The 25171-nt window shown below is 42.8% G+C and overlaps 1 protein-coding gene across 5 annotated transcripts in view; it reads right to left on the bottom strand.

Annotated features, from left to right (window-relative positions):
* KHDRBS2 (KH RNA binding domain containing, signal transduction associated 2) overlaps window positions 1–25171 on the bottom strand; it is a 537632-nt gene that overhangs the window by 406102 nt on the left and 106359 nt on the right. For all 5 annotated transcript variants that reach the window (XR_013226200.1, XR_013226203.1, XR_013226205.1 and 2 more), the window contains exon 2: window positions 24678–24805. Coding sequence is in view for 1 of the 5 variants with exons in the window: in XM_077307912.1 (XP_077164027.1) it covers window positions 24678–24805 (128 nt within the window). In the remaining 4 variants the exon portion in view is untranslated. The remainder of the gene's footprint in view (window positions 1–24677; window positions 24806–25171) is intronic.

The raw sequence follows: 25171 nt of genomic DNA, 5'->3' as shown, positions 1-25171 counted from the left end.
TCACTATAATGCTGCCTTTCAAAACAAGTCCATCTATCACTGTGGATTCATCCTTATAGTTAGTTATACCTACTATGGTCCTCTAGCCAACCTTCAAGTATACACTGTTTCAGACAGGAGGGGTATAAGACAGCAAAGGACAGACATCATCCTTCAGTTGCTCCACAAACTCTTATTTGCACTTTTTAACATCCTTCTAGCAATTTAAGATATCTTACTCTCCCTCTGGGCACTCCCTCTGAAAAGACACACAATACAAAAATAGGGATGAACAAGTGTTCAAGAAGTGGATTCACACTCGCCTCTGAAGTTGGCGAAACCGTTGCACATTGATGACCATTTACTGAAAGAGCCAGTAAATGACATTTCTTATTATTCCTCTCCGAATACGTTTAACACATTGAATATAGAGGAGGAGGAGGTGTTAATACATCTATCACCAGATTACCATCCTTCTAATGGAAATAAATCCCCTAATACAACGGGCATAACAGCCTCTCAGCTGGCACCCCCTCATAGTGAAGGGATTCATTTGAGAGTTAAGGAGCCAGGCATGCAACTTTAAAAAGACTGCTTGCTGAAGTTCATAGGTGATCACTGCCTATTAACAGGCAAAACAGTAATAGCTATCTTTCAGAAGCTTAATTATATTTCTAACAAGCTTGACACACTTAACAATGCATTCAGTGTTCTTAATGAGAATATATGCAATCTTTCACGAGGGAGTAAAGCTCTAAATCTCTCAAAGGTAAGCCCCTAGACCTCTACTTTAAACTTAAATGCTAAGAAGCTTGCAACCCCAATTATCTTCCCAGGGGAAAGTTACTCAGAGAGGGGCAGGGGAAGCTGGCACCACACTCTGTCTCCAAACAAATCAAGATGTATTGTGCATCTCCTCTAACCATTTAAATTGAGGTCACTGGGAAAATAAGATACATCCTTGACATCCTGAGCTACCTTTTACACACAGAAATACATCTCATTGGCCTCATAAAAACTGAAAGACTCCCTAATAACCTCTGTGGGACAAGATTAGTTTTAACCTTTGGCTGCTTAACAATTTTTCTGATGTTGCTAAAAATGTAGGATTCCACTCTTGAAATTTCTTCCCATTGAATTTTCACATATGAAATGGTCCATCCACTTCTTCCAGAAAGCATACCCACAGGATCTGAGTCCTCTGACATTGTCAGCAGTTTCTGCAGGTACACATAACAAAGGAATACCAGCTCAAACTGTTTGGGAAGGCTGTATACTGTCACCTTGCCTATTTATCTTGTATGCAGAGCACATGAGAAAGGCAGGGTTAGAAGAGTCACAAATTGGGATCAAGATTGCAGGGAGAAATATCAACAACCTTAGATATGCCGATGATACTACTCTAATGGCAGGAAGTGAAGAGGAACTAAAGAGCCTCTTGATGTGGGTGAAGGAGGAGAGTGCAAAAGTTGGCTTGAAACTCAACGTCAAGAAAACGAACATCATGGCATCCGGCCCTCTCAATTCCTGGCAAATAGATGGGGAAGAAATTGAAGTAGTGACAGATTTTATTTTCCTGGGCTCCAAGATCACTGCAGATGGGGACTGCAGCAAAGAAATTAAAAGACGCTTGCTCCTGGGGCGGAAAGCTATGGCAAATCTAGACAGTATCCTAAAAAGCAGAGATGTTACTCTGCAAACAAAAGTGTGTTTAGTCAAGGTTATGGTATTCCCATTTGCAATGTATAGCTGCGAAAGTTGGACCATAAGGAAGGCCAAGCGTCCATCTGGCAGACAAATATACTGCCAGGTCACATGGGGCACTTTACACAGTTGTTATTATATGATGGCAGTTGATGGCATTTCATGCAACAGATTATGGCTAAAACTAGAAGTTTCCACAATAGACATTAGACTACAGAGAACAACTATTTGTCAGTGAGATATAATCCACAAGGTTTTCTGTTCCACATGGTTCTGGTCAGGAGAGGTGTGAAACAAGGTTGCATCCTTGCTCCCTTATTATTTAACTTCTATATAAACTCCATTGCATAGACCTGATCCAATTCCAACTTCCATCCATGCAATATGGCAAATAGACCAATCTCCATGCAGATGACATGATTATTCTATCTTATACTGACGTAGGGTTCAGAAAAGCCCTCTGAGGACTTACAGTATAATGGCAGCCACCATAAAGGAGGGCTGCCAATTGATGCCATGGAGGGTAGGCCAGCAAGATCGCACCGTGGCCCTGTGGCAATGTGCATCTATCTGATGCACATGCATGGGAGGCATGAGGGGAGGGGCTGCCAGGTGCCTGTTTAACGTGCGGAGGCCCTGGCCTCTTTGCCTCAATTCCTGGCCAAGACTGCTTCCTTCCCTCCATTCCACTCTTTATTGTTTGGTATTTTGGAGTTCAGTGTTCGTTCTGAGTTTTAATAATTGTCACAGCCGCAGTTTCAGGGACAAAAGAAGGAGCCTTTGGCAGGGGGGTGGTTTGCATACTGGCCCCCTGTGGGTGGGGGTCCCATTAAGGAACTGGCTTGGATACGAGCACAGGTAACCCAGCTGGGTAGCCAGGGGCTTGGAACCAGATGACTGAGGGTGCCAAATGAGGTAGGTACCTGACAGCCCTCAATAAAGTCATCTCCTGGGCTAGGTGTTCCAGTTGGCAAATGGCCTCCCTGCTGGAATTGATGCAGGACCCATGGCACCGCTGGAACCTTGCGTATACAGGTAGCCAGACAGCTGCAGGGTTTTGGGTTCTTCTTGTGCCAGGCCAACCCTCCAGTGAAGGGAAATAGTTTTAAATAAACCTGTGGCCATGTTAACGCCAAAACCGAAGTTGCGTCTAGCTGGGCCGAGAATGCTGTCCTGCTAGTCAACTGCAAACAGGAGCATTTAATGATCAAACTTTCCAAAACCAAAATTCTTGTTTATCAAACACAGTTGGCAGATTGACGGCCATGAGCTTGAACAACTTAGTGTATTCCGATATTTAGGTATAGGATTCCAACTGTCTGGCTCATGGACAGCTCAACTTTCCCTGTAACTTAATCTGCCCCAAAGGCGACTACAGCAACTTTTAAGACCTTTATTTATAAAAGGAAGCTCTCATATCCCACTTGCATTGAAAGTCTTTCAGGGCAAGGTGGTTTCCTAGTTTACCTGTGGTTCATAGACATGCCTGTACAATGACTACAGTGAACTAGAAGCAATTCTGTCCAAATTCTTCAGATCCTTATTTGGAGTACCATATTGTGTATGCAATGCAGTGCTTAGGCTAGAAATAGGATTGGTCCCACTTGGTTCCAAGCTACATGATCCTGGCTGAAGTTAAGCCCCCCTCCCCTGGATTAATTTCATTAATCCTCTCAGACAATTTTCACTCAGGGTGGGTGAGAACAAAAAAGGACAAACTGCAACTAATTGGTTTTTCCTGTACAGCTTTACTGCATCTTGGGTACCAAAGAGCACTGATCAAACAGAGATCGTGCGGCACCTCCCTTCCAGTTGACAAGTCAAAAGCCTACTCTGCTACAGCAGTGGGGAACAGTAACAAAATTCCCCAAACACTACAAAGTCTTCACTTTGGACTTATTTAATGCCCTCTCATCTTTCCTTCTTGAAGGGAAAGGCCATATCCCATATGTACAACATCTTTGCCCATGTCAGTCTGGAACTATAGAAACCATCAAACATGTCCTCTTAGATCACTGATTTTACCAGAACATTCGGAATATATACATTACCCCAATCACCCAGCTTGGTGTAGTGATTAAGAGCGGTGGCTTCTAATCTGGTGAGTCAGGTTTGATTTCCTGCTTTCCCACCTACAGCCAGCTGGGTGATTTGGGACTAGGTCACAGTCTTGCTAGTGCTGCTCTCACACAGCAGTCCTGTCAGAGCTCCCTCAGTCCCACCTACAGTATTTGCTGGCGTATAAGACTACTTTTCCCCCCTGAAAAACATGCCTCCAAGTGTGTGTGGGGGGGGTCGTCCTATACGCTGAGTGCACTTCAATTGGGGTAGACATAGCTGCCCATAGTGGCCCATAGTACTGTAATGTAATGTAACAAACTCTATATTTTGAGTGGAAATGTTGGGGGGGTCGTCTTATACGCCGGCAAATTCCTTCTCTCTTCCCTCACCTTCCCATAAACAGGCACCCTCCGCCAGCCCCTCTTGCTAGGCTGAGCCTCAAAGGCTGTCGCAGACCCGTGCTGCTCCTAAGCCAGCAGCAGTACTTATTTTTTAAAAAGCGTGACTTTCTGAAAACGCCAAGGCAGTGGTCCCCAACCCCCGGTCCGGGGACCGGTAGCATAGCGGTCCGTGGATCAGTCAGTACCGGGCCGTAGCTCCTCCTCATCCTCCTCCCCAGCTGCTGCCTCAGGGGCTGCCCTGCCACTCTGCTGCCAGTTCACCTTGATGCTCTCCAGTGACCGCCATGGCTGGGGCTCCCCCTTGGCATGACACTGCGCAGCTGCTGCTGGCAGTGCCCCCCAGTGGGTGGTGGAAAGTCAGGGGCACCGGCAGGAAAGCAAGTGGAGCAGGAGCTCAGGCAGCAGCGGTGACATCCCTCGGCAAAAGACTACACCCCCCCCAGGCCTCAGTAAAATTGTCAAGCGTTGACCGGTCCCCAGTGATAAAAAGGTTGGGGACCACTGCGCCAAGGGACCCGGGACTGATTAATTATTAGGGCAGTCACACCAGAATTACGTCTGTGTACCTTACATTTCGGTAGTGAAAAGTAGGGTCAAATTATTTTTATACTTCTGGTTCAACAAAACTACCCTTAAGGTAAGAAGATTTTGTGCTCTGGCATGTTTAACAAGGCAAAGAACACAATCTGGTGTTCTATTAATTTTATTATTACCGTTAATTAGATATTTACTGCACACAATAACTATTTTATGTATCCAATGTGTATTATGTGATATTCTTGACTGCCAATCTCGGAGCATCATAATAATGCTTCCATTCTAGCTCCTCCTTGCCTTGACCATGTTGTACAAAAGGCACCATTCTACATGGATGGATCACTAGGGCAATTCCTTTATTAATCTGAACTGTGAGTTTATCTGGTAAGCAGCGAATTAGGTATTCTGCAGCATATTGTCCATTCTAAAATGGACAATTTAAAATGGACAAAGTTTGGTGTAGTGGTTAGGAGTGCTGACTTCTAATCTGGCATGCCAGGTTCGATTCTGCACTCCCCCACATGCAGCCAGCTAGGTGACCTTGGGCTTGCCACAGCACTGATAAAACTGTTCTGACCGAGCAGTGATATCAGCGCTCTCTCAGCCTCACCCACCCCACAGGGTGTCTGTTGTGGGGAGAGGAAAGGGAAGGCGACTGTAAGCCGCTTTGAGCCTCCTTCAGGTAGAGAAAAGTGGCATATAAGAACCAACTCTTCTTCTTCTAAAAGAAGACTTCAGAGCTAAGATGGGAAATAATTTCCTATCAAAAATATTCCCCCCAATTTTCCAGGAACTATCAGAGTAGTTCCAGCACCTTTATTGTTTTTCACAAAGAAGCCACATCTTTGGAACTGGGAAATCCCCAATAACCCCTAAAGTTTATCTTATCCATAAGTGGGGAAAAGGAGGAAATCAAGAGTAGAAATCAAATGAGGAGGAGAAGCAGTGTTCTGCTTTCCATGCTATCATCAGTCATCTTATCCCCTAATTATATTATGAAAAGCGTTTACATGAATTGCTCTGAAAGTCATATTGCCTTTTTTTGCGAGTGAGCATGGTTTTTGCATTTTCAAAATACGTGACAAATATAATTACGTCTGAAAAAAGTAAAGCTTCTCATTTGGCAGAGGCTGAAAGAATACTAAAATATGATCTGCTATGCTACATCTAACCTAATTATAGTGACACCATTCATGGCTGTAGAGTTCTGTTGATGTCAGCATTTATATTGTAAGCAAGCCTTTAATTTTAGGACATTATTGCTTGGTTCTTCATAACTTGGCTACTTAAAGATGAAAGTGCAACACAGCACTAGATGGCTTTTCTCTTGCTTTTTACTGAAAGGACTTTGGTATTTAGGCTGAAAGTTGGGGTGTGAGAAAGAGAGATTTCAAAACTTTAGCCAGATGTATTAATATCTAAAGTCATGATATTCAGATGGAAAAATTAATTCAATAGTGATCTCCGCTGTTTTCAATTTCTAAGTATAGAGTCTCCTTTCTTTTTTTTTAGCTGGGATGGGATAGCTAGAGGTTATATCCTCAGCCAAGGGATCTTCCTTTGACAGTTTTATCCCCGTTTTAAAGTCAATTACAATTTTGTGCATAGCAGGGCAGTTTTTAGTTTTGTTTCTGGAATTCCCAAGGATGTTGTGGGTTTCGTTTACTTTTAAAGTTTGAAGTAGAGAGGTAAACCTAGCATCCTGCCTCACCCACCACCCCAGCGAGCTTAAATATCAGCTGTCCTGGGGAGGGGGGATCTGAAAACACTGGTGTAAGATGTGGCACTGGAAAGGTTGAGATCCCTGGACTTGTGATGTTCCCATTTTTAAAACTCTTGGTCTCAGACCCATCTTTCCCTTCTACTAGGTTATATAGTGCCTAAGGCAGGGGCCATTCCCATTAGTGTAAAGCTACAGCTGCTTAATTTTTCTCCATGGGATTACAGATGTTGAGAGTACAGATCATCAGTCAGCTGTTGAATTTCATGCAGAAATGATCTGATCCTCAAAACGTATCTCTTGGACATCACCTGGTTTGATGTATGTATGCAGGGCTTCCTGCAGTTTTGCAGAGGCTCTTCCCGCTATGTGTCCACTGCTCCATGGTTCCAGAGTAAGTCAGTTGGTAGGTGGGTGGGAAGGCTCTTTCTTACCTTCCACCTCCATAGCTGCCACCCCAGCCACCCTAAAAAAGGATACATTCCCAGATCTCCTGCACACAGTGCTTCTGCCCTTCCCCTACCCCCCTCAAGTGGCAGCTCCCCTGCCTCCAGTATCAGTTGTTTGCAGTAAGGAGGGTGAAGACTGCACAACCAGCCAAGGAACACTGTGTGCACAAGTCCAGACAACAATCCTCTGTTGAGTGGGGGGGGGATTTAAACACCCCACCATTGTTTTTAAAGGTTTTGATATAAGCGTAGGGGTTCCCCCAAGTTTTCAGGAAAATTTGTTTAGCATTGGTCTGGCCCTGATCCACGGATTTAGATATCCGCAGATGGGGGCCACATGTCACTATTAAATGTTCTCTAGTCAGGCGTTTTCCTTCACAAGGTTTTCTCTAGTCAGTCAAGAGGCCTATGCTTTATAATCCATGTACCTCAGGGAACATAGCTGAATTTTAAATACCGTTTTAAATATTAATTATTATTTACACAGATTTTTGTATTGCCCAGGACTTGCATGGAAATCAAATACAGAACTATTTCAGTTTTCCCATAATTTGCTTAGCTTTAAGTGTTCCTCTCACTGAATATGCACATTTTGACGTGAAACTCATGTTTGCTTCTGCAATGATGTGGTTATAGCTTGCACAGCATATAAGATAGTACCAGATTTGAAAGTGAAGATAGTTGCTTATATTAGGTCCACAAAACGTGGCCAATGTATTCTAAATGCTTATTGAATCTGAACACTTACCATTCGGGGGGGGAGGCGTTAGCAAATGGTTGTTTCCAGAGTTGGACCAGGCATGCAACCATGAGGAGAAAGTCATCACTGTCAGTAACGATTACAGATAAACATTTGGATAGAAATTAACCCACCTATAAACACAGCCTACTCTTTCATACAATCACAGGAATTAACTAGAACTGCAAAATTAATGGTGTTCAGGTAGGATTGAGGGATGTTTGCTAATTCTCTCCATTCTGGCTCCTTGCTGAGGTATAATAGTTTTTCATTACGTATTTTACTTTACTATTACAGTATTTGCTGGCGTACAAGACTACTTTTCCCCCCTGAAAAACATGCCTCCAAGTGGGGGGGTCGTCCTATACGCCGGGTGCACTTCAGTTGGGATAGACAGAGATGCCCATAGTGGCCCATAGTACTGAAATGTATTGTAACGAACTCTATATTTTGAGTGGAAATGTTGGGGGGTCGTCTTATACGCCGGCAAATACGGTATTTTGAACTGCTGAGCTAGATGCGTTCCCACTTTTCTGGGGCTTTGAATCCTTCCCAATGCATGCCTTCAAAATGAGGAGTTTAATTGCCTATACAATGGGGGCATGTTATTTGGTTTGTCTGAAGTTTGACAGTAAGGATCCCTGGTCTGATACAGTCTCTAAGCATTTATTCTGATTCATTAGGAGGAAAACAAGTTGTATAGGGAAATGTACCTCCAACAGCCTTTGAAATGAGAACACTTTGTCCCAGCAACATATTTCGAGGAAGAACTCATGAGTGAGAAGTACAATCTCTCAAATTTCCATATAAATAGGATAGACATATATATATAAACTGGAAATTCTTTCCCCATTGAAATGAACAAAATAACTAAAATATAGCAAATCAAGCAAATGCAAGAACCGTAACAATGATTACGATGACATTAATATGGATAGGACTACAATTTGTTATATTCCCTAGTTCATAAGTTCCTCAGAGTATCTAGTAGTAGCAAAGGCTATTTACTGAGCCACAAGGGAGGGTAGTACAGAAATATAATCAATCACTAATAAATATAATAAGTGAAATAAAATCTCACTGAATATATTTAGGATTGAACTCATAGACATCTTTGCATTCAGGTATATATACCTGCAACAAACTACTACTGTGAGGATATCTGGATCAGGACTGATACATTTTATTCATTTCATTTAGACCCTTTCTCCTAAATAGGGACTAAAAGTGGAGTGAATTGTTTGCCCCTCATCCATTTTATTCTGTTAAATTCTGTGAATCAGGTAAGGCTGAGAGTTTATAATTAGCTCAAGGTCACCAATGAAGCTTCCTTGGCAGAGTTCGAATTCAAATCTGGATCTTTCAGATTCTTGTCTGACACTTGAGCTACTGCACATTGCTTACTTTTTCTGCTTTGTGAGATTGAAAATATAGTACTATGCCTAAATCTGGGCTGAAAGTTCAGTTCATGGACAGACCAGGCAGCTGAGATGGACTGCTGTTGGTCACCCTCAGTTTCCTACTTCTAATTATGTAGTGAAGGCAATAATCCCCCTACTCAGGTTGCAGCTTGAAGGCCAATTATGAGTAGCACACCTTCAAGTCGGTGAATAAGTTTCCTTTTGATCCAACACTAAAAATTGGTTTAAATTGTATAGCAAAGGATCATCCATGCATGTTTTAGCACTGCTTTCCTTATGGCAGTCCACCTCCATTGTCTGCCCAACTTACCTGACAGAGAAGAACAGGAATTCACAAAAGAAATTATTTTCTTAGTTGTCTCAATCCTGCTGGCTTAGGGGAGGAAAACTGTGTGGCTTGTCTCTGGTATTCTAGCCTTGCTCATTTTGCCTGCTTGACTCCAAAAGCTAATTGTGTTTGTCAAGCATTTTCAACTAAATTGCAAATACTTTATGTATTTTCATACCACTGCCTAGAAGTGCCGTTCGATGGAGTGAGCATGTGCAAACATAATGACTTCTGCCAGCTGCAAGGAGGCAAAACCCACACATACATTAAAAACGTAGCTGAGTTTAAGTAATTCATGACCTGCCCACAATGATCCTGGGTCATATGTAATCCAAGCAAGCCAATAAATCGTAAGTGTGCTTCAGCAGTGGCTAACCAGCCAGCAGATACTCTGAATGCTGCCAGCTGCACAGACAAAAAAAAAGAAAAACCCACCTGAAATATTGCTGATTTTGATCTGTAAACTAATCATTGGTGCAAGCATATGGGGAGCTTGAGTCAAAATAAGGCAGGGATTGCAAGCAAAGGAAGTTTGCTTGTATAACAACACAACTTTTTTGTAACACAGGACAATCTGCTTTGAACTGCTAAGAACCAGAGGGAGAGGGGGTGCAGATCTATGCAGAATTCTACTTAGGCTTACTCCCAGGAAAGTGTTCTTAGCTTCACACGGTTGATCACCCAATATTTACAGCTTGAGAATGCACCACAAAAACAGCTCATGTTACCTTCAAACCATCATCTATAATGAAGGTGTTTGTTTATTTGTTTGAGGTTTGTTGGGCAAGGGAAAAACAATTTGGCAAAGGGATATAGCAGATTAAGGTATTAACAGATTTGGGAGCAGATGGTTCTCTAGCCTTCTCAATACTATGAAAATGCAGTAGATGAGAGTCACATATATACTAGAGAAAAAGTGTCAGACCTAATGTTGAAAGCAGATGTTCTCTTGCTACCAGCCATGCATTTCTTCCCTTATACTGACAAAATGCAGCTGGGTTTGTGAAAGGAGTCTCAAAGCAGCTTACAATCGCCTTCTCTTCCTCTCCCCACAACAAACACCCTATGAGAGAGGTGAGGCTGAGAGAGCGCTGACATGACTGCCTGGTCAGAACAGCACTATCCGGAGTGTAACAAGCCCAAGGTTACCCAACTGACAGCATGTGGAGGAGTAGGGGATCAAACCTGACACATCAGATTAGAAGTCGCTGCTCCTAAACCTCTAGGTAATTTATATTTCATATTAAAACTTCATTTTACCCTGATTTTAAAATGCCACAAGGCCACAATCCAGTGCAGACATGCTGTGTGATTAGATTAGAGGTTGTTGCTCTTAACCAGTACACCAAGCTGGCTCCTTTGCGATCCCAACAGGAATCTCAAAACATGAAATTTGTTGGAATAGGCAATGTCTGGTCTACAAAGATGACAAGAAGAAGGTCCTGCAAAGTACAGCAAGAAGACAGGAAGGTAGGATGGTGAGGTGAGCACTTTCTCTCATGTTGTTTTTCCTTGTTTATCTCCAGATGGCAACAGTCTCTCTTTCAACCCAGTGATGTAGCTAGGACCCTGTCTCTCATCTTCACTGGCAAGTATGGTAATTTCTGAATAAACCTATATCTACACTTTAATCAGATTGTGCACCTCTGCTGTGTTCATTACTTTGCCAACAAAATTAAGAACCATTCCGCACATCGAAAGAAATAGCGTCAAGGCAGCACAATGGCGTAAGGCTATAAAAAATTACGCCTCATGCCATTCCTCACTCTTCTCTGCTGCCTTCTCGTGCTTCTTGGCACTCTGCATGTCTGCTTGAAATGGCAGAAGAGAGTAACGGGCTATACACATGACTCTCCTTCACTTGTCAATCAAGCCAGGCAGCGATTCAACTTTCTCCATGTTTTAAAGGGCCCGCAATGCAAGGTATCTTTTTAAAGTAAAACTTCTCCGTTGCTATGCCTATGCATCTAATCATAGGTGCATAGTGCTTATTTTACTGCCACCCCTTTTGGAATCATGAGCCTTGAATCTTTAAAAAAATAATTTGTTCCTGATTTTTGGGGGGACGGGGTTAGAGAGGCATGCTTAGTGTGTTAACTGGTAGGGAAATATAATTTTTGCTCTGCCCAGACGATTTTTTAAAAAGCCCCATCTACGGGTGTTACACCTTCATAAAATCATAAAATCAGAGTTGGAAGTGGCCATACAGGCCATCTAGTCCAACCCCCTGCTCAACGCAGGATCAGCCCAAAGCATCCTAAAGCAAATCCCAAAGCATCCTTCATGCACAGAAGCCCATAACTGGACTCTGAGCAGGTGGAACACACAGAAACCAGCCTGGCAGAGACTTATGGAATCAGTAGGGCTTCTCAACAAACCTAGGAAGCAAGGCCAGGTCTACATTATCTAAATCACCTCCCCCCCCCCCCACAGCCAAAGACCATTAAACTATCTACAGGAAAGGAATATCCCTCCAAGGTACTAACTGCAACTTTTGTCTCTCTTGTCCAGTGTAATTTCTGCCTAGCAGCATCTCTTATCCCCAATTGTCTTCCCCCAGTCCTTCCTGATAAAACAAAGACAGGGCCATTAGCAACACATTACACCTAGCCAAAGTATTGTTCTACTTGATGAGATTACTCCACACCTCCCACTCTAGTGACCTCACAGTTCAAACCCACCTATCAGGTACTCATAATATCAGAGTCCAATCAACAATCACCGACCTCCTAGTGGGCAGTCTCTGGGGCTGGCCCGGGAATTTCAAACACTATATCAAGCCTTGCACACACCTGGTGTGTGTGTGTTGTTGTTGTTGTCCACACCCAGCATCCTGTCCACCCCCTGATGTCATCAACCTAGTGTCTTGGCTGCTTGGATCCAAGAAAGGTGCAGTATGTTGTCCCCCCTGTAGAACTTAGTGTAACTTGTCCCCCTGTAGAACTTTGTGTATGTATGGTTTTGCTTATATGTGTGTTTTGAATGTACCCTGATATTTTCCCCAAATAAATCCCCTGAGTGTAAGCTATTGTCTTCTTCATTTAAAAAGGGTTTCTTCCAGGGAAAGGACCCCGTAAAAATTAGTAGTAAAGATCCTGCGTTACCCAGCCTCTTGCTATATTCATGATTCCCCAGCAATTTGGGTAACACGGGAGAAGGGAGAGGGAGGCAGGTGTGAGGGTGGACGCTGGAGGCGGAGATAGCACTGCTTTGACTTCACACATTTTTTTTAGCTTGTGGTTACTGGTTGCTCTCCTATCGCTCATGCTACATGGTTGGGGGAATCCACTTTTGTGGATTCCCCAACTAGCGCTTTAAAATGGAGGAAGCAGCTGCCGGTTTGTTGCTGGGATACTGGATGCTGACAATATCATATAAAATGGCAAAAAAAAAATGGTGTCAGCAAAAGGTAAGCCGTTCACTGTATTTTCTGGGTGCGGAATGGCCCTAACCCTTCCCGGGGGTTCTTTGGGTCTATTTGACATTTTTGCCCAAAAGCTCATGTGTATAGACCTCATTACACATCTCCCAGTACTGTGGCATAAAGACATGCATTTAAGCATGACTAAGACATTTATACTGATGTATGGAGTCAAGGTGGAACCTCAGACTTTCTTTGAAGAATATTTGGTTTTGTGAAGGCACAGAGAAGCATTTTTTCATTTTCTTTTAGATTCTGTTTGAAACCATTAAGGAACAAATTTCATTCAATTTATGTCTAAAATAGATGTAACTTTGTAGATCAGTCTGTACAACTACAACAGCTGCAATTCACAGTTTGGATCAAGTTCATACAGGAAGTCAAGATTTACCTTTCAAGCCTCCTTCACTGACACCAGGCTTCCCGCCCATGTAGCAGACACTTTAGAGGGGGGAAATTGCATGTTTCCTCCTCCCCAGAAAGTCAGGTTTAGATTAGTGAAACTTCAAGGGTTAAAGCCCCCTTTTCTTTCTTAATCATAGCTATGCATGGGCATCGTTTACTTGTTACACATACAATGTAATGGAGGTCCCTATTTTTATCCCATCTGTTTCAACTCTTAAATACTACCACTCTTCCAAAATCTAAGGATTGATTGTGCCTAGTAAAATTTTCTTCCTTCCAACCCCCTCTAGGTTTATATTACTAGTTTAATATAGCTGTTCTCATTTGAATATAACTATGCTGCTTTTTTATAATCAAATCCCAAGGCAAACCAACATTGCATGCTGAAGAGTCATCCGTCTGTAGGTTATTGTCAGAAATACCCATGAATCTAGAGACTGTTGCAAACAGAAGATGTTTTAGTTTTTAACCTTTTTTTGCATCATTAAAACAGGCAAGGCCATATAAATCACTGGGAGCATAAGTTAAAATACAGCAACATAATTAAAGGTCAAAAGCAGGGGGGGGGGAGGAAACCATACATATAATTAAAGTTTTCATGTTGGGGAGCTGGGTTTGAAAAATATTAACAATGGGATGGGATTTATACAGAAGTGAGGTGCAGTGCAATCCTAAAAAAGGGTGTAACTGTTTTAAAGCCCTTTGGGATCCCAAAGAGGTATAACTCTGCTCATGATTGCAGTAGTACTACTAGTATTAAAAGGACGAATTCCACCTCCTGTAAGGCTGGAATGGCTGCAAGCCGTTTCCAGGGTCCCTTTCACTGCCCTGACTTTGGAAGGGGGGGAAGTGAAACAGAGGTTTTAAATGGCTGCTGTCAAGCTGTGAAGTTTAAATGGCTGGAATGCATTTTAGCAATCCATTTTGTTTCCCTCCCAGCCTTACAGGAGGGTGGGCAGTCCTCTGTAAGGCTGGAAAGACTATAAGCCATTTTAGGGGTTTCTTTTTTGCTTCCTTCTCTTTGGAAGGCAGGAAAGTGAAACCGAGGCTTTAAAAGGCTGACACGTAGTTGATATTGGGGTATTGTTAGAGCTGGGGTGAGTTTGCTGCTGTGTCTTAAGGGTTTTTATATATGTAATCTGATTTTATGTCTGTTTTAAGGGGATTTTATTGGGGCTTTTATTCAGACGACTGTGACCCGCTGTGAGACTTTGGGGAGTGGTGGGCAATAAAGTGAATATAAATAAATAAATAAATAAATAAATGTATTTTTGTTTTAGGTGAAGGACAGTTCCCCATTATGCTTAACACCACTTTGACAGTTTGACACTGGATTAGAGAATCGCAACAAACAGTTAAAATAATTTGGCCTGTACTTCTGTCTCCTGGGAAGTTGCTGGGCTGAATTTTATCCCTTTGACTTTATGAGGCTGTTCACATGGCACACACAATTGGTCTTAGTAAACATTCCAGCAGAGATTTGTTAAGCGGGTTCTTTCCCCCTTTTTCATTTTATTTTATTAATTACCAGAACTTTAGCTAGATTGATTGACAGATGAAAAGAAATTCCAGCATCTGCACAATTCAGCCAGGGCCTCATTTAATTCTGAGCAAGACATGCAGAGGAAAACACTTGCAATGTGCCTCAGCTTGGCTGCAATGAATTCTGACAACAGGACTTCACTTTCCTCAGTACAGCCAGCCTCCCAATGCCGACTCTATGATGTTACCACTGCCTATATTTCTCTTCATGCAGACTCACTTAAAATATTCCTGCACTTACAAAGCTTTCTGGATGCCTATCCGGGGGGGGGGGGGGTGATAAGCAACTTCTGTGAAAGCAGGATGGATAACTTGTCAGGCTCAGAAAGGAGAGCCACCTGAAAGGGATGAGATGATGAAAAAAATAAGCACCATCACTAGCACCATCACTAGCTGAGTTCACTTGGACAAACAGAGCAAGGACAGGAAAATCCAGCCTTCAGAGCAGATTCAGCAGAACATAAAACAACAACAACACTGGCCAGAGCTTTATTCCTACTCTCGCAGAGTAGATGGTTATTTAATACAGAATTCTGTAGTACTGTTAATTACATAAGAGCAGGCCATTAAGTATCCATATATCTAATAATGAAAGTGTGGGCCCACCTATGGATATCTAAATTTGAAGACTTTCCTTCAATTTTTTTTAAAGGAATGGGGGCCCCTTGCCAACCCCAAAAACAAAAGAACAAGAACCGCACAGGCGACACCACCTCCATGACCCCTACCCCGCCACTGAGGCTTCAAAACTGCAGGTGGGAAACTCATCATCACCATCATAATGAGGCAAAAAAAGGTACAAGGAGCCAGGGCACTGGTTGTACAGACCATGAGACCGCAAAGCTAGAAGCAGGAGGGAGAGGAGAACCAGCTGTTTATTGAAGTTTTATCTTGATTTAAAAATGCCAAGAGGCCTCAATCTGGCATAGGCATGCAACAAATACCTCCAGCTCCCTAGGCCTTTTCAACTGCTAAAACAGCCACAGTGCCCTCCCCCATAAGCTGTTTTTTGGGTATTTGAAAAGGCACTTCATGTGGGAGAAAGAACTCTGTGCCTGCACTGGATTGTGGCCTTGTGGTATTTTAAAGTCAGGACAAAACTATGTTTTTTTGTGAAATATTAATCACCTAGGGCAGTGGTCCCCAACCTTTCTATCACCGGGGACCAGTCAATGCTTGAGAATTTTACTGAGGCCCGGTGGGGGGGGGAGTCTTTTGCTGAGGGACGTCGCTGCCGCCTGAGCCCCTGCTCCATTTGCTTTCCTGCCACACCCCTGACTTCCCTCCACCCGCTGGGGAGCGCTGCCAGCAGCAGCTGCCCAGTGCCACGCCGAGGGGGAGCCCCAGCCATGGCGGCCGCTGGAGAGCACCAAAGGTGAGCCGGTGGCAGAGTGGCAGGGCAGCCCCCGAGGCAGCAGATGGGGAGGAGAACGAGGAGGAGCCGTGGCCCAGTACCAACTGATCTACGGACCGGTCCCGGTCCCCGGACAGGGGGTTGGGGACCACTGACCTAGGGGTTAGGAGCAGTGGCTTCTAATCTGATAAACTGGGTTTGATTCCCCAGCTCCTTCACATGCAGCCAGCTGGGTGACCTTGGGCTAGTCACTGTCCTGTTAGAGCTGTTCTCACAGAGCAGTCCTGTCAGACTTCTCTCAGCCCCACCTACCTCATGTGTCTGTTATGGGGAGAGGACGGGAAGGCAATTATAAATCACTTTGAGATTCTTTCTGGTAGTGAAATGTGGGGTATAAAAACCAACTTTTCTTCTTCTTGGGCTCTCCCAATTCTGCTTAGTATCCCCAGTGTTAAAAGTATGGTTGCCAGTTTTGGATTGGGAAATACCTGGAGACTATTTGGGGGGGGGGATGAGATGGGAGTGGGTGGGATTTGGGGCAGGGAAGCACCTCAGCGGAGTACAATTCTGGAGTCCACCCTCCAAAACAGCCATTTTCCACAGGGAAGCTGAACTATTTAGTCTGGAGATGAGCTGTAATTTCAGGGGAGCCCCAGGTCCCACCTGGGACTGGCATCACTCACTGAAAGGCTGGTCTGCCTGGGCAGGAAAAGATTGCCTGCCAAAGATTTTGCTGCATGGTGGCTCCTGCCCCTCCCCTGCCAGGTTGCTGCTTCAGTCACAAAAGTACCACCTGTTTCCCAGGATGCAGCATGCCCTAATTGGGGGGGGGGGGATAATAAAAATGTACATCTGGAGTGTCACAAGATGCATGGGAGGTGTCTTGCCTACTGGGGCTGGCTAAGTGCTCAGCCAGGAAGTCCTGGCCAGGGAAACTGTAAAGCCCTGGTGAGCTGCTGCAGCAGCACCTTCAACTTGCAAGGGAGGGAGAGCATCTGGTGACTTCCTAGACACAGCGCCTGTAGCCTTTGCCTGCTCGCTTCCCCACAGTACTGCAGAAGAAAATTGGGCAAGTGGAATTCTGCCTCAACCTCCCTTTTCTTCCTAAAGTGATGGGCAAAACAGGACAGGGTGTCAGACCTCTGCAAAAGGAAGCTGGGGGCAGACTTCAGTGTGCATGAATTTGGGCACTTTTTAATCCCATCTTTTCTCCATGGAGGAACAGATCTCCTAAGCTGTCCCCAACCTCCCATGTTGTCTTCACAACAGTTCAGTGAGTTAGAGAGAGAGAGACCGACCTATAACATCTCATTGGTTATGCTTTTGGTTATCTTCATTTTCTTTTCAGTGATTGGCAGTTTTCTCAAGGGTATGCCACAATATATATCAGCCGAGTGTATTTTTATTTTGTCAGTTCATTGGGGATTTTAGGACTGCATATATAGTTCTCTCTCAGTTTAGCCTCATGTCATCCCTTTGGGGTAGATTAGGCTTGGGGGGGGGGACAAGCCAAGCATGCAAAGGGGGTAGAACAGTGATAATCTCCCAACCTGCTCCCCACCCAGTTTGAGCCAGACCTTATAAAGTGGCAGTGCTGCAGATGGCCAAGTGAGGAAATAAATGTGGGATAGGAAGATGGAAGAACCCCACTCCCAGTGATGTTTGCAGGTTTGCACTTGCAGCACCCTATTTCACACAGTGAACAACACAGAAACCATACTAGAAAGCCATGACTTGTCAGAAACTAAGCAGGGTCAGCTTTGACTAGTGTTTGCATGGAAGACCTCGAAGGAACACCAAGGTCATGACATGGAGGCGGCAACAGCAAACCATTTGCGAACATATCTTGCCTAGAAACCCAAGTAGGGTTTCTGTAAATCAGCTGTGACTTGATGACAATGACAACAAAACTCTGATATGAAGATGGTTGCTTCCTCTGAACATGATAATGCCATGTAGTCATCATGGCTAATATCCACTCATGGATCTATCCTACATCAATGTATTGATTCTTCTTTTAAATCCAGCTAAACTAGATGCCACCACTTCATCCTTGGCAATAGATGAAGCTGATTACTATTTGAAATTAAGAAGTATTTATTTTGTCCTGAATATATTGCTAGAAGACCTATTGTTTTTACACAGAACATCGGATCTTGTTCACACAACTGAGTGCAAAGATTTTAAGGTTGTTATGCAGATAGGAATGCCCTTTTCTGAAATTCCTTTTTTAAAAAAATACAGTCACTGATTACTTTTGTTCATCTTTTTCTCTTTTAAAAAAGAGATTTCTCCTTTGTAATTTTGAACCTGATAATTATTTTATGTTGGACACCACAGAGGGATGCTCTAGTACAGCCTCTTTCATTTTTACACTTGACAAATCCCTGAAACATTCTTCAGGCTTCGAGAAACCCAAGAAGTGGCATGATCATATGTTTGGGAAGCATAACTGTATATATGCCCATGTGGGGCCCCTCCCCTTCCCACCCACTACAGGCCCATTATTGCCCCTTTTGGGAGGGTGGGCAGGTCAAAATGACCATATATAAAATTCCCATCCATTCAGGAAATCCTTCCTGGACTGTCAAGAAACCCCAGGGTTTCAATGAAACCCTGGTTGAGAAAGCCTGCTCTAGTAGGAGGACAGGAAGGTTTGGGAAGATGCTACCTACATCTGAGCTGCCTACATCTGAGCATCTACAGAGTGAAATTCTGTAGAACCTCCCATCCTGTCTGCCCATATTCTCCAAATTCTGTAAAAGAGGGAAATAAATAAATTATTGGATCTCAGGAAGGAATAAACTGAAAGAGGAATTAATTGAAAATTAAAACATTTCTGTTACTCAATGGCAAAACAGATGGGACAAACAAAGGGTTGAGTAAAGCCACTGACTCAGGGAGTAATCCTTAATAGAGATTTAGAAGTAAATCTCATGGTACTGAATGGGATTTAATCCCAGGAAAATATTCTTTAGATTTGAGCTTTACACTCATATTTATTGCCATCTCAAATTTGAGAAGTGTGGCTTATTTTAGTTAGGAATTAAACTCTGAATCTTGTTCACTATTAAAAGCTACCAGATCTATAAAGCAATACCATGTTGTGATGACCAACAATCCTTCTTCCACTTACAACTGGAAGAAAATAGCCAAATTCTGCCAGAAATACTTGGCACATTTTCCTCATCATAAGTACCAATTTATCACCATATCACTAATTAAACAAGGTGGTAGCCCAGCATAGTACCCATTCCTCCATTCTTAAGAAAAACGACATATCAAGTAGCAGCAAACTGTTAACACTGCTTAAATTGACAAAAATGTTTCCTAATGTACATTCCTCATTAATATAAAACCTCATTAAAGTAAATGATAGTTAATTTGAGCATACAGTGTTAAGTATTGGAAAGCATGATTTCATTCATCTGCAAAATATAATCTCACTCATACTGTCTTTTTCATCAGAGAATTTTCTGAACAATTAGAATATTGGCAAATATATCTTTATATGAAGTTCATTAAACTTTGTTGAGAATAACTATATTTAGCAGTAGGACCCCAAAAGCTCTTGTAAATCTAGGCAATTGTATAGAATCTCTCTAAGGCCTATTATGCACGGCCGCTGAAACGATGGCATGGAGAACGCGGAGGAGGAAGAAGCGAAGCAAACCGCTTACACACGGACAGAACGCAACGGCGGCAAAACCCAGAGTATCTGATTATGCAAGCGGCTACTCCGGAGCTGCTTCTGGTTGTGTCCTGGTCCCGGGAAGCTCCACTTTCTTTCATATCTCGCTAACGCGGCTTTTTCGGTGGCATACGTTGACTCTGCAGCCGGTTGCCGCCTGCAGCATGCATAATTGGTAATTTTAGCCGCCGTCATTCCACCCCAAATGTGGACCTTCCGCTACGTGCATAATGGGCCTAAGACAGAATTGCAAAAGTTGTGGGGTGGCCACTATGCATACAATCCTGTGTCCACGATCTACAAATACTTTAAGGATCAACCAAGCAGATTTCAGTAGAGCCAAATTTTAAGAGCCTCATTCATATATTTATACCCTGTACTTCTTCCCAATAGGTTCCCAATGCAGCTATGTCATGGTTCTCTCCTCCCTCATTTTATCCTTGAAATAACAACCTTATCAGGTAAGTTAGGATGAAAGAGAGGGGCTCATCTAATGAACTTCCATGGTAGTTTTGATTCAAACCCAGGTGTCCCATGGAAGTTCATTAGGGAAGTTCATTAGATGACTTCCTCTCTTTCACCCTAACTTACCTAAATGCTACACCATGTGTCACTCAGCAACTAAAAATGTTGCCCCAATTAAACATTAGGAATAAGCATCAGTGGGGGGAAAAACACAGGCTGGAAACCCAAGGGTACATGGGTTCAAAACTGCAGGAGGAGGACATCTGGCCTCTCAATTAAGTCTGGTACAGGCAAAACCTTATACTTTAATGCTAGCTAATATTTCAAATAAAGGAACAGCACAACAAGCAAACAAATCAGTAGCAGGCAGTTATCTAACTATGCACAGTTCCAGTACCTTTTACCACATGGATGATTACCCTCCATCAATTTCATATTCACAATTCACAAGGTAAATGCCAACTTGGAATCAATGCATCTCCCTTTTTTATACCTCATTTGGGTCGATGGGCTTTTTTGCCTACTGTAATTTATTGCTATTGCTGATGAAAGAATAAAGTGAAAAGTGGAGAATGTAATCAAAGCTAATAGTGGGACCAAATACCATGTGACAATAAATCAGCAAGAAAAATTGCGCTGGAGATAAATGGAGGTGTTTACCATGTCAGTTTGAATACAACCCAGTACAACAACTATTTCTGTGAAATACAAGGCTGAACAAGGGAAAACAGCATTCTTTTACTTTGTCTGAAAAATACAACCTCCTCCTAGTCTCTTTGTTATGCAGATGTATGTTGAGAAATTCAAAATGCAAATTATCTTTGATTTCATGATAAATATGTGGGAAGAAGCCAGATTATTATATGAAAGGTACCAGGGCAAATGTGAAAAGGTTTATCAGAGAGAAAAAAGGAGCCTTGTGGCACATTAATGACTAATGTTTTAGCCCAATACAAGTTTTTGAAGACTAGGGCCCATTCTTTAGATTTGAGCTTTACACTCGAGTAAAAAAGTGAAATACTAACCTGATGCACTTAAAAAATGTTTTACATGATGTTGTCTGTATCCAGCATCCCAGCAGCAAACCGGCAGCTAAATCCTCCATTTTAAAGTGATAGTTGGGGAATCCCAAAAACTGGATTCCCCCAACTCTCTAGTGCTAGCGGGAGGAGAGCAAGCAGCAGGCCACACGCCAAGGACATATGTGTAACCAACGTGGGCAAAGTAGCGTGATCTCCATCTCCAGTGCCTGCCCTCAAACCTGCCTCCCTGTCTGTCATGCCCCCGCTGCCACCTCCTGTCTCCGAAGAGTTGCCACAGCAATTCGAGCCTGTTCCACATCCATCATCTGGGCAGCCAGCATCAGATGCAGATTCCTTCAAACACACTGCAGAGCAAGCAGGAAGTGAGAGGAAGGAGCTGGCTGTGCGCCCAGCCCCAGCACAGCCAGAGTCAGACGACAGTCTGGAGGAGGCATTGGTGGGGCATTTAAGGAAGAAGGGAAGATCACTTGCCATGGAATGGCGAAGGAGTGCAAGGCTGCTGGCTCAATGCCAGCACAGACCTGACACACCCGACACAGCTTCGGAGGAGAGTGAGTGCTTTTAGGCAGGGCTGCAGCAGCGTGTCAGTGTGGGTAAAATCTATGCAGAAACCCTCCTGTCCAGCTTGGATTCCTTGGTCTACAAACCTCTGACTCCCATCGGCTTCCCTGACTTCTGGCAAACGGCTTTTGACTATGCATTTGGTAATTGGGCTGGCTTTGTTGAATACATGCTTATCTGGACTCTGACCTTGGCTTTCCCTCGACTACTCTTTGCCTCCCCCTTAACTCTGCTTGCTTTGATTCCTAACGACTCGGACTGGACTTTGACTTTGCTCCGGCTAGGCTCTGCAGCCCAGGCATCTCCTGCACAGCTGCCACTGGGTGTGCCCAGCTAGGGCAGCATACTATCCCTTCTACCTGAACCCAGCTTTTTGATTATTTTCTTTTTTTAGGAAAGAGCCTGGAGCAACAAATATGCGTTGCTATGACCAGGCGCAGCCAAAAAATATTTCCCCAACCAGTTAATGCACAAAGCATGCCTCTCAGCCCCCCACAAAAATTGTGAATGCAATTACTGTTCTTGAGCTTCAAGGCTATGGGGTGGCATTAAAATAAGCACTATGCATCTGTGATTAGATGCATAGGCATTACAATGGAGATGCTTTACTAAAGAAAGAAAATTAATCCCTGTCCCTTTAAAATGGGGGAAAAGGTGATTGGCTGCCTGCTCTGAGTGAAAGGTGGGGGAGAGTCATGTGTATAGCATGTTCTTCCCCTCTGCCATTTTAATCAGCAGTGTGGAGTGCCAGGAAACAGAGTGGAGTGCCAGTGTGGAGTGCCAGGAAACAGGAGAAAGTGTTAGTAGTGAATCATCGTATTTTAATTGATTCAATGTGAAATTTACATAATTGCACTTCACCCTGTACATCCTACATATCATGGCCCTGTCTGGTGGCATGACACTGCCTGGACTCATCAGTCATAAGGCCAGGGGTCCTTCATCTGCCGTTCCAGGGAGTCATCAAGTAGCCAATGTACTGTCAAAACAGCAATAGTTCTTCTTTGATTGGCTGCAAGTGAAGCCAGCCATGTCCCAATCACCCCAGCCCATGACACCGACAAGATGCACCCACAAAAGGAGAGCCATAGCTGGGATGACTGCTGGAGCAAGAGGCAGCCCAGCAGACTTATACAGAGGAGTGACAGCTGGCACACTGCCAGATGGGAGAATGGGAAGAATTTTCACAGACCAATTGTGGAGTCAGAGTATGCAGTTCCAATAGTCGATTTCCTAAAGAAATTATTCTACAACTAGAATGTTAATCAGACTATAGTATTTTAAATAATTGGAATACCCAAAACAACCGATATAGTCATTAGCATGGTTATATGAGGCTTAGAATTTAAGTTAATTCTCTTAATGGTCACGGACTAGCACTGGTATGACAATTTCACCGTTCTTCATAGGATTTTCCTTTATCCTGTTCTTCACTGAGCAACGCATTTTTTTCTTTTTCTTATTTTTTCCTCCTCTGGCTGTCCCACCCACTCTCGTTAATATATTTATATATATTCTTGCCCAGCCTAGGTAACTAAGGGGAGAGACTAAAATCATTCTTATAGTCTGTTTTGAAAATGGTGCATTGGAGGCTGATGATAGTTCCAAGAAAACAAACTGTTTTATTTAACTTTGAGGGGAAATGGTCAGATTGGAATTAGGTGTAGGATTTATGAGGTGAACAGACAACAGGATTGAGGCAATTTTGTATACAAATAAACACCAGATAATTCTTTCTGCAAACAAGTGAGAGCTGTATTATTCAGACAGGTATTTAAAATTGAGAGAGATTTCTTGGGAGTCACTGCTTAAACACACAAACATAAATTTCTTGTCTCAAAGACACTTAGCTGGTGAAGATTAAAACATAAAAATAAGTTCCAATTTCTTTCCATATTACCCCTTCTTTTAGGAGCTACTTCCTTTGGGTCACCTCCCCTTTTCTAAGAGCTATTTCCCACAGGCTTGAATGCAGATACTTCCTTAGCCTTCCTTCCCAATCAGAACTATCAGTTCTTAAACCATCAATTGCCTTTCTAAGATGATGAGTTCCAGAATCCCTGGCATTCAAGGTTCTCACTCACGTTTTCTCACTCAAGGATTAAAATTAACCATTTACTATCCATCCCAGCTGTCTTCATTGTAGGACAGATGCAATTTGAATGTTGTTTGATATGGAGGGACAAACTAAAAAGAAAATAGTTTTACTGTTTTCTATTTTGGTGCCATCTATCCACCAAAGGCTGTTCCAGAGAAGCATTTTTAAAAAATCATGAAATTTCAGCTAGAATAAGAATTTGGTAAATTATCATCAACAATTCATACAAACAGCAGCTTGGATCCAAACCAGCATGAACTATGGTTGTGCTTGAGGAAGGCAACTTTCCTGTTTCCCTCCCCCTTACACCATTCTGTGCACCCAGTTCCTGTGGATCAGTGGACCTGAAAGGACATGTGGAGAGCAAATTGATCTTATGAGAGGAGATGCTGTTCACAGATGCTGTTCAAAGCCAATTCATCTTCGATTTCTATTGGTTTAGATGGATTTGGACGCTTCCTATTGGGCTGGATCCAATGTTTCCATTTGTATAAGCTTTACTCCAAGAGAAAGTCTTCCCCCACTAGAACTAGACAACCTAGTTTGTTTTCATGAAAACTGATCTGAAAGACTGATCTTAAGTTTACTGAAAACAATGGAAAGTCATGAAAAAAATTAACCCCTTTTATATAGTGTTCTAACAGCATTTCTGAGCCTAAAATCTAATCTAATTATAGTCATAAAATCAAATATCCATTAAAATAACATAGCCTATCTTATCTATTTATGTTAGAAATATACAAAATACTTCTCAGTACCTTTGGATACTGTTTCACAGGAATCAATACCCTTTCCGACAGCTTTATATTTTTATTGCTGATGACATCAAGGTATTTCTTCTCTTCATCTTCCTTTTTCTCATCAGAGCTCTGGAACTTTTCAATTTCTGGACAAAATAAAAGAAAAAAGAATATGTAAATAAGATTGCCGTTGATCGTTGTCGGTGGATTACATTCATATTTATTTCTTTTACAAAATTTATATCCTGTTTTTCTGCCTTCACAAGGTACAACAAGGTGGCTAACAAATCAAAATAAGTATAGTAAAATCTCATTTTAAAACCAATTTAACTAACCAAAACAACTGCAACACATAATTAAAGCTGTTAAAACCAGAGCTAAAAGACATACGAAGTCCGAGAAAGGGTGCATGCATTTGAAAACTCATGTCTTGGAACAAATCTTTGTTGGTCTTAGAGGTGCTATCGGATTCTATTTTTGTTAAAAACAATTAAAACATTTGAAACAATTTA

Source organism: Paroedura picta, chromosome 1 (genome assembly GCF_049243985.1).
Source record: "Paroedura picta isolate Pp20150507F chromosome 1, Ppicta_v3.0, whole genome shotgun sequence".
In the NCBI taxonomy this organism is placed as follows: Eukaryota; Metazoa; Chordata; class Lepidosauria; order Squamata; family Gekkonidae; genus Paroedura; species Paroedura picta.
This window is presented reverse-complemented; position numbering and strand designations above follow the sequence as displayed.